At 38.5% G+C, this 18,116-nt stretch overlaps 1 protein-coding gene and 1 pseudogene across 1 annotated transcript; both read right to left on the bottom strand.

The window, feature by feature from the left end:
• Positions 1 to 23: 23 nt before the first annotated feature.
• Positions 24 to 10,399, bottom strand: LOC143853270 (uncharacterized). Its single transcript, XM_077362991.1, has 5 exons — positions 9,535 to 10,399; positions 4,482 to 4,883; positions 3,145 to 4,386; positions 2,696 to 3,047; positions 24 to 888 (listed from the first exon to the last, which is right to left on the bottom strand). Exons 1-5 carry the CDS (start codon positions 10,397 to 10,399, stop codon positions 132 to 134), a joined length of 3,618 nt encoding a protein of 1,205 aa, XP_077219106.1. The 3' UTR covers positions 24 to 131.
• Positions 10,400 to 14,214: 3,815 nt separating this feature from the next.
• LOC143853269 (C2 and GRAM domain-containing protein At1g03370 pseudogene) lies at positions 14,215 to 15,131 on the bottom strand (annotated as a pseudogene).
• Between the last annotated feature and the right edge of the window lie 2,985 nt (positions 15,132 to 18,116).

Below are 18,116 nucleotides of genomic sequence, written 5' to 3'. Positions count from 1 at the left end.
GTACAAACAATCCCAAAAAATAGCAGAAACTACTGGAAAATTCCCAAAATATAAAACAAAAAGCTTCCAATCCGACTCGTGTTCCATCTGCAAATAAGCCAAAATTTACTCCTTGCTGTACCCCGGCTCTTTCAAATCAACTGGCCTAATATTCTAAGAAACAAATCTCCAAACTGCGCAAAGCTATCCTTGAGATCTTGTTGGGCCCAACGTTCGATCGTACCTTTCATCTTGGTGCTCTGTAGGAAATTCATGCGCCATGACATAACTAGACGTGAGGATTGATCACATGATGGAAATTCAGGTCCCGGCGTTATACAGACGAGCACTTGTGTCTTGTAAAAGCTCCCGTAAGGAACATCCGGACTGCTCCCCCAAACTAAAACTGCAAAAACATTCCCATCGGCTTTCAAATATATCTGCTCCTCTGTAGCTTTCACAGCCTTAATTAATTTAGTTGCACCTTTTGTAAAGGTAACCACTCTTTTTAATCTATCCCCACCATTTTCAAGTTCCCAAGTTCCTTCTTGCCAATCTTTCTTTCCTTTCAGCTCCATCAAGGACATCATAAGTTTTGAATTGGGTGAAAAGAGAAGAGAATTCAGGTCAGCTGGTGAGATAGGATAGGATTGGTCAAGAAGTACTCCTCCGGATAAAATGCTAGGCACTTCCCCTCCTTGATCTGTTGATTTCATGGTACGCAATGCTTCATCCAATGTAATGCAAGTGGATGGGTCTCCTGATCGGTTATTGGAAGCCTCGGGGTTGGGTACATCCGATGGAACAGAACTCACATTGGTACTGAACATTGTTTCCCTTGATTTTCCAAGAAAAAATTGAAAAATGAGGCCGCCAAGATTCCGTGGCTTCATTGATGGGAATTTCATTCTGTAGAGAGAGAAAAATTAGAAGTTTTTTTCCACTACAATTGAATGGCCAGGAATTAATTTCAGCATTAGGAGTCTTTGTAAGTATTTTATACATTCATTCCAAAGAAGATTGTGTCTAAGAGTGCAGTAGCAAGTTGACATGCGACGGATTATGAGTAAAAAATGACAATAGAGCTTCTTGATATGTTACTTAAAGAGCTGCATTAAAAAGGAACATTAAACGTCGAGAAATAAAAAGGTTTGTTTTCCATAACTAGAGATTCATTGGATAGAACCGAAAACACGTTGTACCCGGGATAATCAGAAAGAAAATCAAAATTCATAAACACATTTTCTTTAAATTTCACCTGCAAAATACAAATATAGATAATAGCCTAAATTAACAAAGAAATAAAAACAATGGGTGTGCAAACCAAGTACAAGAAAATAACTTCACTTGCTTGCACTTTCTTGTAAACCAGAAGGGGGAAAGGAACTAGAAAACAAATGGCATTCCCTTAACAATTATGAAAAGAGTGCATGACTACAATATAACTGTACTTCTCTTTTATATGATGGTTAATTGAGGAAATCGAGGATAATTATCTAAATTAACATTAGAAGTCTTTGTAAGAATTTGAAAGAATCTTTCTAAAGAAGATTACATCTAAGAGTGCAGTAGCAAGTCGACATTAGATGGATTATGAGTAAAAAAATGACAATAGAGCTTCTTGATATGTTACTTAAAGACCTGCATTAAAAATGAACATTGAAAATCAGAAAGAAAATCAGAAAGAATTAAAATTCATATACACATTTTCTTTAAATTTCGGGGGCAGAATACAAATATAGATAATAGCCTAAATTAGCAATGAAATAGAAATAATGGGTGTGAAAACTAAGTACAACAAAATAACTTCACTTCCTTTCTTCCTTGCACTTTCCTGTTAATCAGTGAGGGGAAAGAAACTAGAAAACAAATGGCATTCCCTTAACTACTACCTACCAGAATTTATGCAAGGAGTGCATGACAACAATAAAACTGTACTTCTCTTCTGTAAGATGGTTAATTGAGGAAATCAAGAATAATTATCTATATTAAAGTTCACTAAGAACTATAGTAACTGATTCAAGAACTTGTGAACAAAACCACACACTTCTAGGAATCTGATCTAGATTATAGATGCTGCAGAAACTAAGATCACCAGAACTAAATTGAAATTCTAGAAAACTGTACATTCATTGTCACAATATCGAGTTGAAATCCTTGGTGTGTTACTTTAACTATTCATTTGTTTTAATTGATGATGCTAGGACAAGTTCGCATTGAAGTGAGAAACATGCAGCCAAGAATGACAAGGGGAGGGCCTTGCCATAGCTAATGTGCGAACAACGATGTCGGAAACACTGGATCTCTAGGCTCCACAGTCTATGATGCCATAGCAATCATATTCCATTCAAGGTGTGTAACGATGTTTTCATAAGCAACATAAAGACATCAGCAATAATTTCTAGACTCATAAATGATATCAATAATCCTTGTTTTAATAATTCTGGTCCTCTCTTCATCTTACACTTTTCTAGGGAGCTGTTAACAGTTGGTATAATTCCAACAAAAAAAATCTACCAAAAGCCAATCAGATTCATGTTTGATAAACTGAAGAGTGTCATTATTAAAACAAGAATCTAGTTTTCTTTTAGATTTGTTTTTTTATCATGGGTTCCTGCAGTCATTTTTTTGGTAGTCATATCACAACAATATTCTACAACATCTACTGCCAATACCAAAAGTATTTTAAAAATTCAGTTTCAAAGTCATAGCATACCTGCTGGGAGTTCTTTTTCCCTGGATTTTCTTATTTCTTGTGTCCATCATCTGCAGATCCACCTGACCGTTTTCAATTTTTTTCTTTTTCAAATCATCATCTTCTTCTGCAGCTTCTTCTTTTTCTGAAAGGTATTTCAAGGCCTGGGGACTATCTTCATCTAAAACCACTGTGACTCTTCCTAATTTTGGGAGATGCTTCACTTCTTTCAAAAATAAATCTACTTTGTTTCCACCATCCATGGTTTGCATGCCTGAGATCCTATTAAATGGTACAGTCTCCTCCATTCTTTGAATAAACATTTCATTCATTATCGATGAACATGAAAAGGTCGCACCAGAACCCTGCTTACCTACCAAAAGAAAGAGAAAACAAACAAAAGCTAAGAGACTATTGTTTTCAGTAGTGAACACATATGCTTTCAATGCTGCTTTTAGTTACTTCCTTACCTTTATTCATCCCTGAATTCAGTTTTTTACTATTTTCTATACTTCTGGATATTGCTTTGACGAAACTAACCCGATTTGATGGTAGCTGAGAAGAAGCCAAAATGATTGCCTGATTATTCCCATCTTTATGTTGAATTGCAGGATCTATTTCAACACGCTTTGCCTGACTACTTTCTCCCTCAACATAATTCGGGACAATAGCCTTAGATATCCCACATTTCTCTTGGAAGTGGCAATGTTTTGCCAAGTTGCTAGAAAACTTTAAGTCTACTGAATTGGCTAGGATCACTTTACCAAATGATTGTTGACCTCTTAAGTTCTTGGAACATGGCTTTACAACTGGGGAATTCACTTTTGAGATGCACTCCTCAGGGTTGTGGATCTCTATTTGAGTCTTCTGAAGATGTTTGGCATTTGAATGTTGAATTTTTGTATTAAGATGATTGCAGCAAGGCTCTTCCTTGACTGCAGTTTGGGAAGCAGCTTTGTGTCCTTTATTTGCCTCGAGCATTTCAGAATTTTTCCTTTTATTGGGGCTGTTTATTTCTACATTGGAATTATCCAGTATAGAGCGCTTATCATGAGAATTGCCTGTTATGGCATCATCTTTATTGAACTTGCAGACCACGGCAGAATGCCCTTGCTGGTTACAGTTCAAACAGAATGAAGGTAGCGTCTCATAGCGTACATGTTGCCAAAAACCCCTTCCTCCTCTTCCTCCAATTCCAATCCAAACTCGACGAGGAAGCTTTTTCAGAAGATTGACTTCCACGCATATTCGTGCAACATTGGTTCGAGATAGAATTCTTGTTGGAGTATCAATAGCAAGGGCATTCCCAACTAAAGATGCTATAGAGAACAAGGCATCTTCTTCAAAGAAAACTACAGGGAGTAAAGGGAGCACAATCCAAACAGCAGCCAAAGAGGGTTCTCCTTGTGCCCATTGGAATTCAGGAGTCCATTTAAAAACCTTCATCAGATGGCCATCAATCCACCATCTATTCCTGACCCAAATTCGGAGCATGTCCGAGTTGTTATCTAATCTAATGAAAACATGGTGAAGATCTAGTAACGTAACGGAGCAGTTGCCTTTGAGTTTCCATTTCCTACTAACCCATTCTCTAATATGGGCTAAGCTTGGCCATGAATATGGGAACTTCCCAACAAGACAATACTTGAATTTCTCGGCATTTGAAGTGATCACAGATTCATCAAAGTAAATTGCGGGCTCACCTCTACAAACTGAAACCTTTCAGGAAACCGAGGTATATGCTTCCCATCCTCCATCTTTTCCCGATATATGTTGCTTTGATTCATCTGGAGGAAGGATTCTGCACCGGAGATGGAGGGTGATTTAACTGAAGACTTCTGGTCATTAGCTACAGAGGAGAAATCTTCGGATGCAGAACTCATCTGACATTCAATGCTTTGGTTTCTTTGGAGCTCTTCGAGAAGAGGAATATCTCTTGAATTACGATGTGCAGTAACAGAAGGATCATGTGAGCTTGCATCTTGATGATAAATTGCAGCATGTTTTGGGTGATTGTTATCAGCAGTTTGGTTGGTGGAGTAAAAAGTTCGAAGGACCCACTGCTTACTTGGCTCCTTTTCATTCTCATCAGTAATGTGTCTCCATTGTTGTCTCTGCTTCTTCCTCCATGTGGGTTTCTTCATAGATTTTGAAGTCCCTGTGCTTGAACCTGTAACTGAGGAAGCAATCTCTGTTTTCCCTTTGCTTGCTGAAATATGAATAGAAAGAGAAATGGTCTTTAATGGCAAAAGGTAGAATCGTGTCGGTAAGGACACGGTTAGCTATTCACTTGGAGATTGAATTTTGTAACATGGAACTTGCTAGGGACTTTCGCAGAAAGCGATTTCGCCGCTGAAAGTTGCATGAGAGAGCAGAAACATCAGATGAACGAATGAATAAGACAGTATCTGCTGAAAGCAAGCCTATGTGGCTGCTCTCTCATGCAACAGGCAGCCATGAAATGCCTTGCTACGGAACTCCCTAGCAAATCCCATTTCATTAGATATTTTGACCACTTATTAGAATAGCTGACCACTTATTTAAGTATAATTTGACCCGACACTAGGAAAATGTCCTTGACTTTTTATGGAGTGAACAGTAGCTTGTTTGAATTGACTCGAATCAATCCACTTCAAGTCTAGTTGAGTTAACCCAGTTTTGAACAATATTAACCCCCTTTTTTGTACCTGGGACAGCCCCCTCTATTGTAAAAGAGTAATCATGAATACACTAGAGTCCCAAGTAAGAAAAGAGGGCAAATATGTCTCACTTCATTAGAATGGAAGCAACTAACAGCTGTGAAATTGCCTTCATTTTTTCAGGCTGTGGAAGAACCAAGGTTTAAAATTTCGGTTTCGGTACCAGTTTCAGACCGTGAAATTTTGAAATTTCGACCAAAAATCTGGTACTTGACCTGAAACTAATTTTTTATTTAATATTAAAGAAATATTAAAAAAAACATATTTTTTGGGTTAAATTTTGGAAAAACCGAAATTTCGGCTGAAATAAATGACCATTTCGGTTTTGATGCATTTCGGTGTCGGTCTCCACCGAAATCCGAAATCTCAGATTTCGGTCGAAATTTAAAACCATGGGAAGAACACAAAAACCTCCCCTTTGTCTAAGTTAAACTAACATCCACTTAGATTTTAAACGAAAACACTTCCAAACTGGAACCCGATTATGAAAATAAAGAAGAAAGTGAAAATAACATCCACTTTGATTTTTAGTGTTTTTGGCATTGATTTGGGATTCGAGCTCTCTTATTTGTTTTCTCGTGCATGTGTCATGTGACTCATGTCATGGACGATCTTTTTATTTTTTATTTTTTTACGAAACCGATTTCCATTTTGCTAGCAGCCTTCTATTTTCCGCTTCTGGCTTATTGCCGAGCGATCACCTTACAACCAGCTATCATTCACTACTCTAGGAGGAATAGCTATCTCCGTATTGAATAGACCCATTCAATGTTGACATATGTACCAAAATAGGGGTAAGCTTGTCATTTATTGGGGAAAACATGGATCTTCTTGATATAATAAATGGTTATTTTTATGTATACCTGGACATTGCCAAAGGCCCATTTTCCATGTTGACTTTGATTTTTATAACATGTAGCTTGTCTTATAAGTTCCATTTTCCATGTTGAATAAATAAAAAAAAGGTGACAAAGGCCCCTCTATTAAGAAACTTCGACTCGCCCTACTGGCTTACTACAAGACTTTTTGATGCACGATGTTATACAAGACTTTTTTATAACATGGATTTTCTTGGTATTTCTTTATTTTGGGGCGCTCTGTTTGGTTGCCGGGTTTTTTTTTGTTCCTGGGAGTTATGTGGGAGAAAAAAAATACCCTGGGAGATAGGTGGGAAAAAAAAGTCCTAGAAGTATCCTGGTAAAATAAAAATCCCATGTTTGGTTGACCGGATCATGGTGGGAAAAAAAAAAAACCTTTGTTTGGTTGCAAAAATTCTTCTCAAGCTTATTTTTGGTTCCTGAGTTTATTTTTGTTCCTGGGGTTATTTTGGGATGGGATGAAAAGGCAATTATTACAAAAGTGGGATTAAAAAATTCACCCCACAAGTAATCATTACAAGAGTAGGAATAAAATAAACCTAGTTCTAAAAGGCAACCAAACATGGGATGGGACCAAAATTTAACAAACTCTTCCTGGGACAAAAATTTAACCGGCAACCAAACGGAGCTGGAGTGTAGTTTCGTACTAATTTATCATCACTCTTTAGTCTTTAGTCTTCAAAATCCAGACTCTAGAAAATAAGGAGAGGGGCAGGAAGCAACAGAGATAGGTCCTAGAAAGGTTGAGGAAGTTCCTAGGGCATGGCCCCATTGGATACGGTTTGGTTTATCATTCTCAGTTCAAAAATTGCAAAGCGGCACTGATATCCACACAACCATATTTTTTGTTAATGAGGCGAAGTCACTTTGTTTTACATTGTTTAGCCTGTTGTCAAAGGCTATTACAAATAATTCCCAAAAAGCTCTCAGCAGCCAGTTAAAATTTGTAAAACAAGGTGACTTCGACCCATTATCAAAACACAGTGGTGCTTACTGTTCAAAAAATATGGTGGTGCAGATATCACTGTCAATTGGAAAAGGGCTACTGATGTCGGCACTGCTGTGTTTTTTAATTGCACTAACTTTTATTACTTAAACAGCTGTCACAGGTTATTACAGTTCTCAAAAAGCTCTCTGAAGTCAATTAAAGAAGATAAGACAAGCTTATTTTGTGCACTTATTAAAATATGGTAGTGACAGTATCAGTAGCGGAAATGGATACTATAGGACTGACTATGTGTGTTCTAAATTCTAAAAAAGAGAAGTGGGTTTTTTTTCCTTGTTACTAGGAATGCTGGGTGCATTCTTCTTAATGTCCATTCTTACTGTCACTTCTTCCTTGGGTTCCTTCCTCTGATTATTGGCTGCTCTTGAATTAGGATTAGCAGCAACAGAAGGATCATGTGGGATTGCTTCTTTATGATCAATTGAAGCATGTTTTGAGCGATTCTTATCAGCAGTTTGGTTGGTGGAATAAAATGTTCGAAGGACCCACTGCTTACTAGGAAAGGGAAGAAGAAGAAGAGAGAGATGGAGAGACAAAATGTCTTTTGATATTACTCTATAATTAATTTTCTCTCACATACATGCTCTCATATTTATAGAAAAGCAAGACACTAAATCAACAATATCTCTTTCCCACTTAAGAGATCAACAAAATAGGTAACTAATGCTAGAAAAAGATAAACATCCTAAAAAATAAGATATTAATCCTAGTAGAAAGAAAATAAGGAAATATGCTAATCTAAGTGTCCTACGTCACTTCTTCTCACTGGAGCATCCAAAGACCTACATTGGATATGCCCAAACCATCTTAAGCGGTGCTCTCTCATCTTCTCTTCAATTGGTGCCAACCCCACCTTTTTACTGATGTCTTCATTTTTAATTTGATCTAACCTTCTGTGGCTGCACATCCATCTAAGCATTCACATCTGTGCTATACTCATCTTATGCACATGCTGCTTCTTGGTGGCCCACAATTCTGAGCCGTACAGCACGGCTGGCCTCATAGCTGTCTTAACTTTTCCTTCAACTTGGTAGGTATTTTACGATCACACAAAACTCCTGAAACATGCTTCCACTTCAACCAACGTGCTCTTATTCTGTGGTTAACATCCTCTTCAATCTCTCCTTCCTTATGTAGGATTGAACCAAGGATAATTATCTAAATTAAAGATCCCTTCCCCCAAGAAGGGAACTAGAGGCAAGATCCATGCTAACAGATTCAAGAACTTGTGAACAAAACCACAAACTTATATGAATCTGATCTAGATTATGGTGGCTGCAGAAACCAATATCACTAAAACTAAATTCAAATTCTATGTCTCTAAATTCATTGTCACAATATTGAGTGGAAATCCCAGTGTGATTCTTTGACTAATTCATGTGTTAACTGATGATGCTAGGACAAGTGCCTCCTGAAGTGAAAAGAGGCATCCAAGAATGCCAAGGAGGGCCTTGCCAAAGCTAATGTGTGGACAACAGTGTTCGAAACAATGGATCTCTAGGCTCCATAGTTGATAACATCACAGAGATTATATTCCACTGAAGGTGTGGAAAATACTCAGAGTGAGTTCCTCACCAACAGAAATACATCAGTAATAATTTCTAGACTGAGAAATGATATCAGTAATCCTGGTTTTAATAAGTGTGCTCCTCTCTTCATCTTACACTTCTCCAGGGTGCTGTTAAAGATTGTTATAATTCCCAAAAAAGCTATCAAAATCCAATCAAGTAAGTGCTTGATAAAGTGAAGAGTGTCATTATCACGACAAGATACCGGTTTTCTTTTAGATTTGTTTTCTTATCATGGATTCCAATAGTCTTTCTTTTTTGTAGGCAGAGTACGACAATCTTCTACAAAAACCATTGCGAATGCCGTTTCAAAGTCATAGAATACATGTTTGTATGGTTTCTCTTATTTATTGTGTTCATCATCTGGTGCTGCCCTTGCTGCTTCTGTTGAATTCATCTCACTGCTGTCAAATTCTTTTTCTTCCAAGTCATCATCATCATCTTTTCCTTCTTCTCCTTTTTCTTCTTTAAAAAATAAGTCTACTTTATTTCCAGCATCCATGGTTTGCTTGCGTGAGATCTTTGTAAATGGTACAGTCTCCTCCATCCTTGGGATAAATGTTTCATTCAGTATTGCTTCACATGAAAAGGTGGCAGAAGAACCATGCTTACCTACCAAAAGAAAGACAAAACAATGAGAAGCTAAGAGACCATTGTTTTAAGTGGGGAGCGTAGGAGCTTTCAATGCTGCTTTTAGTTACTTCCTTACCTTTATTCATATCTGATTTCAGTTTTTCACTAATTTCTATACTTATGGATATTGCTTCAACGAAACTAAACCCATTTGATGGTAGCTGAGAAGAAGCCATAATGTTTGCCTGATCATTCCCATCTATATGTTGAATTGCAGGATGTATTTCAGCATGCTTTGCCTGACTACTTTCTCCGCTAGCAGAATTCTGGAGAAAAGACCTAGATATCCCACATTTCTCCTTGGAGTGGCAATCTTTTACCAAGTTGCTAGAAAACTTTAAGTCTACTGAATTGGGCAAGATCACTTCACCAAATGATTGTTTACCTCTTAAGTTGTTGGAACATGGACTTACGACTGGGGAATCAACTTCTGATCTGCACTCCTCAGGGTTGTGAATCTCTAGATAGGTCCTTTGAAGATTTTCAGGTTTCAGGTGATTTAATTCAGCATTTGAGTTTCCTTGGATACAGCTTGTTTCCCTACTATGAGAATTGTGTGTTATGGCATTGCGATTATTGAACTTGCAGACCATGGCAGAATGCCCTTGCCTGCTGCAGTTCAAACATAATAAAGGTAACCTCTCATAGTGTATATCTTGCCAAAAGCCTCTCCCTCCTCTTCCTCCAATTCCAACCCATACATGACGAGGAAGGTTTTTGAGACGATTGATTTCCACACAGACTCGTACAACATTGGTTCGAGATAGAATTCTTGTTGGAACATCAATAGCAAGGGCGTTCCCAACTAAAGATGCTATAGAGAACAATACATCTTTTTCGAAGAAAACCGGAGGGAAGAAAGGGAATGCAATCCAAACAGCAACCGAAGAGGGTTCTCCTTGCGCACAATGGATTTCAGGAGTCCATTTAAAAACCTTCATCAGATGGCCTTCAATTCACCATCTGTTTCTGACCCAAATTCGGAGCATGTCCGATATGTTATCTAATCTAATGAAAACATGGTGAAGATCTAGTAACGTAACGGAGCAGTTGCCTTTGAGTTTCCATTTCCTACTAACCCATTCTCTAATATGGGCTAAGCTTGGCCATGAATATGGGAACTTCCCAACAAGACAATACTTGAATTTCTCGGCATTTGAAGTGAGCACAGATTCGTCAAAGTAAATTGCGGGCTCACCTCTACAAACTGAAATCTTTGGAGGAAACCGAGGTATATGCTTCCCATCCTCCATCTTTTCTTGATATATGTTGCTTTGATTCATCTGGAGGAAGGATTCTGCACTGGAGATGGAGGGTGATTTAACTGAAGACTTCTGATCATTAGCTACAGAGGAGAAATCTTCGGATGCAAAACTAATCTAACATTCAATGCGTTGGTTTCTTTGGAGCTCTTCGAGAAGAGGAGTATCTCTTGAATTAGGATGTGCAGTAACAGAAGGATCATGTGAGCTTGCATGTTGATGATAAATTGCAGCATGTTTTAGGTGATTGTTATCAGCAGTTTGATTGGTGGAATAAAAAGTTCGAAGGACCCACTGCTTACTTGGCTCCTTTTCATTCTCATCAGTAACGTGAATCCATTGTTGTATCTGGTTCTTCCTCCATATGGGTTTCTTCATGGATTTTGAAGTCCCTGTGCTTGAACCTGTAACTGAGGAAACAATTGTCACGCCCCAAGCCCCTCACAAACATATTAATTTACAATCACAAGGCCTAGGGGTGCGATAGCGCCACATACCTGCAAAGTCGCCTTCACAAGCATGCAGGGCTAGCAATAACAGAACCATGCTCAAATAAACTAAATCCAAATGACCATCCAACCTCAAAATAAATAAATCCATTACAATCTCATCTCCATGCCCAAAAAATAAATAAATTAAATGAGTCTAAAGCTCTCTAATACTCACTAGTAACCTAAGAAAGCAAATAAAGAAATCTCCAGATAATCCTCTCTCGCTGCTCTAACGTCAAGCTGGAAATCACGCCTCAGGATCTGAAATTGTTAAATAAGGGTGAGCTAAACGCGCTCATGTTAAGTAATAAGAAAGCTACACTAATAGATATGGCATCAAAAACAAAAGCAATCAAAAGACGGTAAGGCATTCAATGGTAACAATAATCAGTAATCCAATGGGCATCAATTTCAGAAGTAAGGCATTATTCAATTTTAATATTCGATAAGGGGTCAGAGTTTCTTGAGACATCGATAGTGCTATGTTTATTGATTCGATATTTGTCTACTATATGACAGTAATTACACTGGCCAGTGGTATCTAAGTGCCAAAGGTATTATGCATTCCCCCATTGGCTAAGGGTCCGGAAATAAAATAGCATCTCAAGAAAACTGATTCGATATTCAGAAGGATTAGGTATTCAATAGCATGTAGTTCAAAGAGGTTAATGGGTACATCTCAATCTATAATGTATCATGGTTTTCAATATTCAATAGGGTGCAATAATCAATAATTTGAATGGGTTTTCAAACAATAAAGCATGCGAACAAAAGAATATTGTCAAAAAGGGTTTGGGGTAACCCATTAGTATAATCCCTTCTTACTCACCTCGATTGTAGTTCGAAATCCTTTTCACAGAACACCTTGGTCACTTACAATCAATATTATCCATATTCCCCATAAGTTCTATTATTAATATTAGTCCTACAAGGCATATATATATATGTCCTTTCACTAACACAAGACACCCTTTGGTGCTCGATCGGAAAAGAATCGGTAACCCATCCTATGGTTATTTTTAGTATTTTAGTGATATCATTATTGTAAAGTTTCCAAAACTTATTAAAACTATTTTTAACAGAAAGATGATGTTTTTCGGCTTATCCGTAAAGTACAAGAGCGTCGAAAACGGACAAGAAACGAATAGGTTATGAATTTCCGAAGTTTTGAACTACCAGGGGGAAAAACCGTCGCGCCGGACGTCTAGGAATTCCGGACGTCCGGGAGTCTATCTGTTTGCCAAACTTGGTACATACGGACGTCCGCCATTTTTGCCGGACGTCCGCCCCATGCGCTGACCCAGTTTTCTCCGAAACACGATTTTTCACCTTTTTGTCACTAAAACTGCCATATCTCCTTCGTTTGACATCTGATTCGTTCGTGGTTAGATCCGTTGGACTCGTATCAACGAGAGGAATCCATCTAATTCCATTCCACGCTCGAAAATTCTCAGATCTAATTACAAAAAATTAATCAAAGCTTTTAGGGCATCCTTTAGATCATCAAATATCATCCCGACGTCTTAATCTTATTCTCAATCCTTCGATTTCTTGTTTTAGTTTTCTTTCATTACACCTACGGATTATAAACGTGGGTTTAATTTCTTACCTCGATTCGTGTGTCCAATTTCTTGACCTCGATCTTCGTCTCCTTTGATTTGCTGCTCTCTCTCTTCTATGGCTGCAGAAACGATTAGGGTTGGAGTTATGTTTTGCAGAACCATAAATGATGTATTTATAGCTTTCTTATTAGAAGTCCTAACCCTAATGGGTTTTCAAAAGACAAAAACACCCTCCTCTTTCAAAGGGTATGAATTTTAAGTAGGGGTATTTTTGGGATAAAAATTTCGGGCGTTCACAACAATCTCTGTTTTCCCTTTACTTGCTGAATATGAAAAGAAAAAGAAATGGTCTTTAATGTCAGAAGGTAGAATCGGTTGGGACACGGTTAGCCATTCATATGGAAATTTTAAGTAGGGGTATTTTTGTAACATAGAATTTGCTAGGGACTTTCTCAGAAAGCCATTTGGCGGCTAGCAGTTGCATGAGAGAGCAGCAACCTCAGATGAACAAATGACTAAGACAAAATCTGCTGAATGTAAGCCTATGTGGCTGCTGTCATGCAACAGCCACCCCGCGAAATGCCTTGCTAAGGAAGACCCTAGCAAATCCCATTTCATTAGATATTTTGACTTGAGGGAGTATAATTTTACCCGGCACTAGGACTTGCACATTTTAAGCTTGAAAATGCAAGAAATATAAAAATATTTATTAAATTTCTGTACATTTATAGGAAAATGTCGTTGAGTTTTTATGGAGTGAACAGTAGCTTGTTCGAATTGACTCGAATCAACCCTTTAAGTCTAGTTGAGCTAACCCAGTTTTGAACAATATTAAGCCCCTTTTTTGTACCTGGGACAGCCCCTCTTCGGTAAAAGAGTAATCATAAATACACTAGAGTCCCAAGTAAGAAAAGGGGGCAAATATGTGTCACTTAATTAGCATGGAAGCAACTAACAGCGGTGAAATTGCCTTGCGATCACCTTGAAACCAGCTATCATTCACTACTCTAGTGTATAAATGGTTATTAATGTATCCCTGGACATTGCCATATTTATCAAAATATGGGTATGTGTGATAGGTATTGAGAAAGACATGGATATTTTTGTCATAACAAATGGTTATTTTCGTCCAGAAATAGATCATTTACATACAGATAGCAGTAGCAGTTAATTATTCAGAACAGTAGAATTTACAGTATACATAAGCATTTGCAGATTATTACCACTCACAATTATCTCTCTTCTTCTGGTGAAAATATCACATATCTCCATCCCAAAATTCTTCAGCAGGTTTGAACATAACATCTAGGAACACAAAACTCTGGCACAGTTGCTATCCTCTTCTGTTGAATGTGGCTAATTTTCTCCAACTCCTCAGTCAGCTGCCAGTCAAATATCTCAGAGTTTTCTTTCAATCTACTCTTGTTGTAGCTCTTGAGAATCAGCCGTCCCTCCCTCTTGGACTGCTCAATGATGCTAGAGACGGAGGAACCACCTGGATGTCTTCTATGTCTTCCACTCTTCCCATATGAGGAAAAAATTAGTTCTGTGTCTAAAGAAGTTTGTGTGGAACCCAATGATTCTTGGCGACAGAAGGAGGCGACCCTGCCAAGGCAATTTGCGCTTCAAGGGACAAGTAAAATCATTTATAAGCAATTCCTCTGGTGGAATCCCAAATAATTTCTCGAATGCTGAATTTGCTTGAGGCGACCACAAATTTATCATCTTCCCGACCTCCTCCTCCATCTTTGTGAAGTACTCTTTAACAATATCAGTACCTCTTGTATTATTCAAAAAAATTCTCAAGTGCAACTTAGATTGGCATGCTTGGGCTAATTTTCCTTTAAGAGGAATCCATATGTCTGCTAGTTCTGACAAATTAGATTTTACAAAATTGATTTCAGCATGGCCTAGGGATGTAGCTTCGTCAAAAGGTCCATCAAAATAAAAAACTTCCACATCCATTGTAGATGGAAGCTTATCCATTGCACCAAATTCAAATATATCTGGAACATTATCGAACTGGTTCGTCTTTTACCATTGCAGATGAACACCACATAAAGATCAGAGAACCCAGTTGAGTCCACAGCTTCTAAGCTTCTTCCTTCAATCAAGGAGACACTTAGCAACCACGCATCCCCCTTATACTTTGACTCCATGACCACTGTCTCTTTGCAATCTAGCTTGCATAAAACATGATATCATCTCTAGAACACGTTCACCTTGAAGAACAAGAATCCCAGACATGACCACTTCCCCAATTGAGTCTGGCAAGTCCAGCCCAATAAATTCAAGGCCTTGGATCGTGCTAGGCATGGTGAGCAGGATATGTGCAAGTGTAACGCCCCGACCATCCATGTAGATATTGTCCTGTTCTAGGCTGCAGCCCTCTCCGGTTTTGTTTTTCCCGCAGAAAACGCGTCTACACGGGGAATGGGGGTTTACACATATAACCTATAACCCAGGAACTTTCGCTCTCTGCTTCCGATGTGGGACTATTATAGCAAGTACATACAACCCCCTCCCCCCCTCCCCTCTCCCCCCCCCCCCCCCCCCCCCCCCCCCAATCCCCCGACAATACACACACACACAAAAAGAGACTACTGGAAAATCCCCAAAATATCAAAATGCGAGCTTTTAATCCGACTCGTGTTCCATCTACAGAGAAGCACAAATTTGCTCCTTGCTGGACTGGACCCCAGCACTTTCAAATCAACTGGCTTAACATTCTAAGAAACAAATCTGCAAAACTGCGTGTAGCTATCCATGAGACCTTGCCGGACCCCACCTTTGATCATACCTTTCATTATGGTGCTCTGTAGGAAATTCATGCGCCATGATATGACCAGATGCGATGATTGATCTCCTGATGTTAATTCAGGTCCTGGCATTATACAGAAGAGCACTTGTGTCTTGAATGCTTCGTTTGGTTGCACAAAAGCTCGGCAGACGCCAGAATTTGGATTGGATTTGGCATTCCATTCCATGTTTGGTTGCCAAAATAGCATTGGACTCCCTTGGATCTCTCCCATGTAATGATTACTTGTCCCTCCTTAAAGAAAATCCTTCTAAAAGCAAAGAATTATTTATTTATTTTTTTGATGGGTAAGCTACTAAGCTGGGGTTAGGCAGGACCCCGACCAGATATACTAAAAGCAAAGAATTTTGATTTAATTCTCCAGGGAATGATGCTCTCTCTTTCTCTGTCTTCCCTCTCTCCCTCTATTGGTAATGCAACCCTACTTATTCTCCTACTCTCAAAGAATTTGTCATGCAACCAAACACTACTTCACTGTTCTCCGAGGTAATTCTAGACAAATCAAAATGCTTGTCTTCTCCATTTGACTCTTTTTGACTCCTTATTCCACTACTCTCCGAGCCAGTCCCGAGCAACCAAACGGACCAATAAGGAACATCCGGGTTGCTCACCCTAACTAAAACTGCAAAAACCTTCCCATCGACTTTCAAATATATCTGCTCCTCTGTAGCTTCCACGGCCTTCTAATCAATATTCTTATTCTCATTCCTTCCCTTATATCCCACGAATCGAATTCCCTCTTGATTGCTCCCCACTTCTTTTGAAGAGCGAATCGAATTCCCTCTTGATTGCTCCCCACTTCTTTTGAAGAGCTTAAATGCATTATCTTTTTTTTTTTTTTTTGAAAAGCTAGTAGAATAGCAAACCATCATCATCAGAATCTTTAGCTCCAAGTATGAAATCTCAAGTGAGCCGCATGGTTTCCTTGCTTCTTTCTACATGGCTTGTTGGCACATTATTCATTGTGAGCTTCTCACAGATGAAAAGTTTTGTTACCCACCGTTCCCTCTTAAAGTCCTAAAACATGAGCTTCATCAACCTTATTCCAAAGTCTCCCTCCCCCAAAATCTTTGATGGTTTTAGGCCAATCAGTCTTTTCAACTTCTATAAAATTGTAGACAAAATAATCTCGATCTGCTGCCCCCCATGATTTCTCCTTATCACCAGCCTTTGTTAAAGTTAAGATTGTTATCCGACAACATTTTTTTGGTTCAAGAATTAGCTTATCAATGAAGCATTCTGCATTAAGGTTGACAACACCAAGGCTTCTGACAACATAAATTTTCGTTTATTGTTCGCAGTCCTAAGTAAATGTGGATTTAGTGCCCTTATGGTCAAAGGATCGTAAAATTGTTCTTTCATCAACTCGAAGGCTGGCCTTAAGACTCACCCCAAAGGCCCCAAGAATAATTCAGGTTTTTTGTTAGCTCCGCCACGAACTGGATCGAGCTTAATGTTGATGGAGCTTGTATTCTCAAGAGTGCATGTTGTGGATGCCAATTTTGTGACTATTCAACTAATTTCTTTGGAGGATTTTGTGCAAGGCTTGGCCTTGTCAGCATCATGGTGGGAGAGGTTTTTTCTTGTTAAATGATGGACTTTTATTTAAAAGACGGGGTCACGATCGAGAAGAGGTTTTTTTCTTTTTAAATGATGGACTTTTATTAAAAAGACGGGGTCACGACTGAGAAAGTAATAAACACTTTGGGGCCATTTGGATACGCGAATTTTAGAATCCAGGTTTTAGTTTGAAAACAGTGTAAGAGAGGGTTCATGATCAAGCTGTTGTTTGCTGTCCTGACAGCGTTTCTTGGATTTTGAAGAAATCTAGGTTTTAGAAATCTCTCCCCCATCCTGAGATTTCTAAAACCTGGAAACATGGGACGATCTCCTGCCCTCTTGCTGTCAGGAAGAAGGGCTGGAAATCAGAAAACGACGGCTGGTCTCTTTCTTCTCTCGTCTCCTATCTACAATTTTGAGGAAATCCAAGATTCTAAAATCCGCGTATCCAAACGGCCCCAAAGAGTACAAGAGAAATGGCACAATACTACAAGAACATCCAAGTCAAGCGGTGGGAGGGTTGAACATTTTTTTCCGGCGTTAAAGGTATCTCATTTAGGGGCAAGGATATCTCCTTCAGTTGCTTTTCCTTCCACCGCCGGAAATCATCTAATTATTCGACGAGATGTATCCAACTTCAGTCAATTTCATTTAAAGTAATTATGTACCTAATTGCTTCTTTCATTGAAGCGTCTAATTTTTCCCTCTTAATCTTTTTTGAGGGTAGGTGTCTCTGTTTTTCCCCCTCTCCTTGCCCATTGTTTGGTATCCTATTTGTTTTTATTTTAAATTTAATACTTACCTAGCAAAAAATAGATAAAGCTCCAGTATAGTATGATGGTCAGCATCATCATGTTTGACCCACTTTTGAACTTGAGCCTTCAATTCATCATTTACTTTCACATCCCAGCAACAAAAATGCAATAGTAAGTTGGTGTCTCAAAGTAGTACATACAAGCAATGTT

Source organism: Tasmannia lanceolata, unplaced genomic scaffold (assembly GCF_043159265.1).
Source record: "Tasmannia lanceolata isolate RefF3 unplaced genomic scaffold, GAP_Taslan_0.1 ptg000019l, whole genome shotgun sequence".
Classification (NCBI taxonomy): Eukaryota; Viridiplantae; Streptophyta; class Magnoliopsida; order Canellales; family Winteraceae; genus Tasmannia; species Tasmannia lanceolata.
This window is presented reverse-complemented; position numbering and strand designations above follow the sequence as displayed.

Bases quoted from the DNA above. Each gene is read 5' to 3' on its own strand.
- LOC143853270 (XM_077362991.1), bottom strand. From the start codon at position 10,399: ATGAAGGTTTTTAAATGGACTCCTGAAATCCATTGTGCGCAAGGAGAA. The intron at 3,048-3,144 runs GTAAGGAAGTAA...TTCTTTTGGTAG, and splicing joins GAATTCAGGGATGAATAAAG to GTAAGCAGGGTTCTGGTGCG. The intron at 889-2,695 runs GTATGCTATGAC...CTCTCTCTACAG, and splicing joins GGAAAAAGAACTCCCAGCAG to AATGAAATTCCCATCAATGA.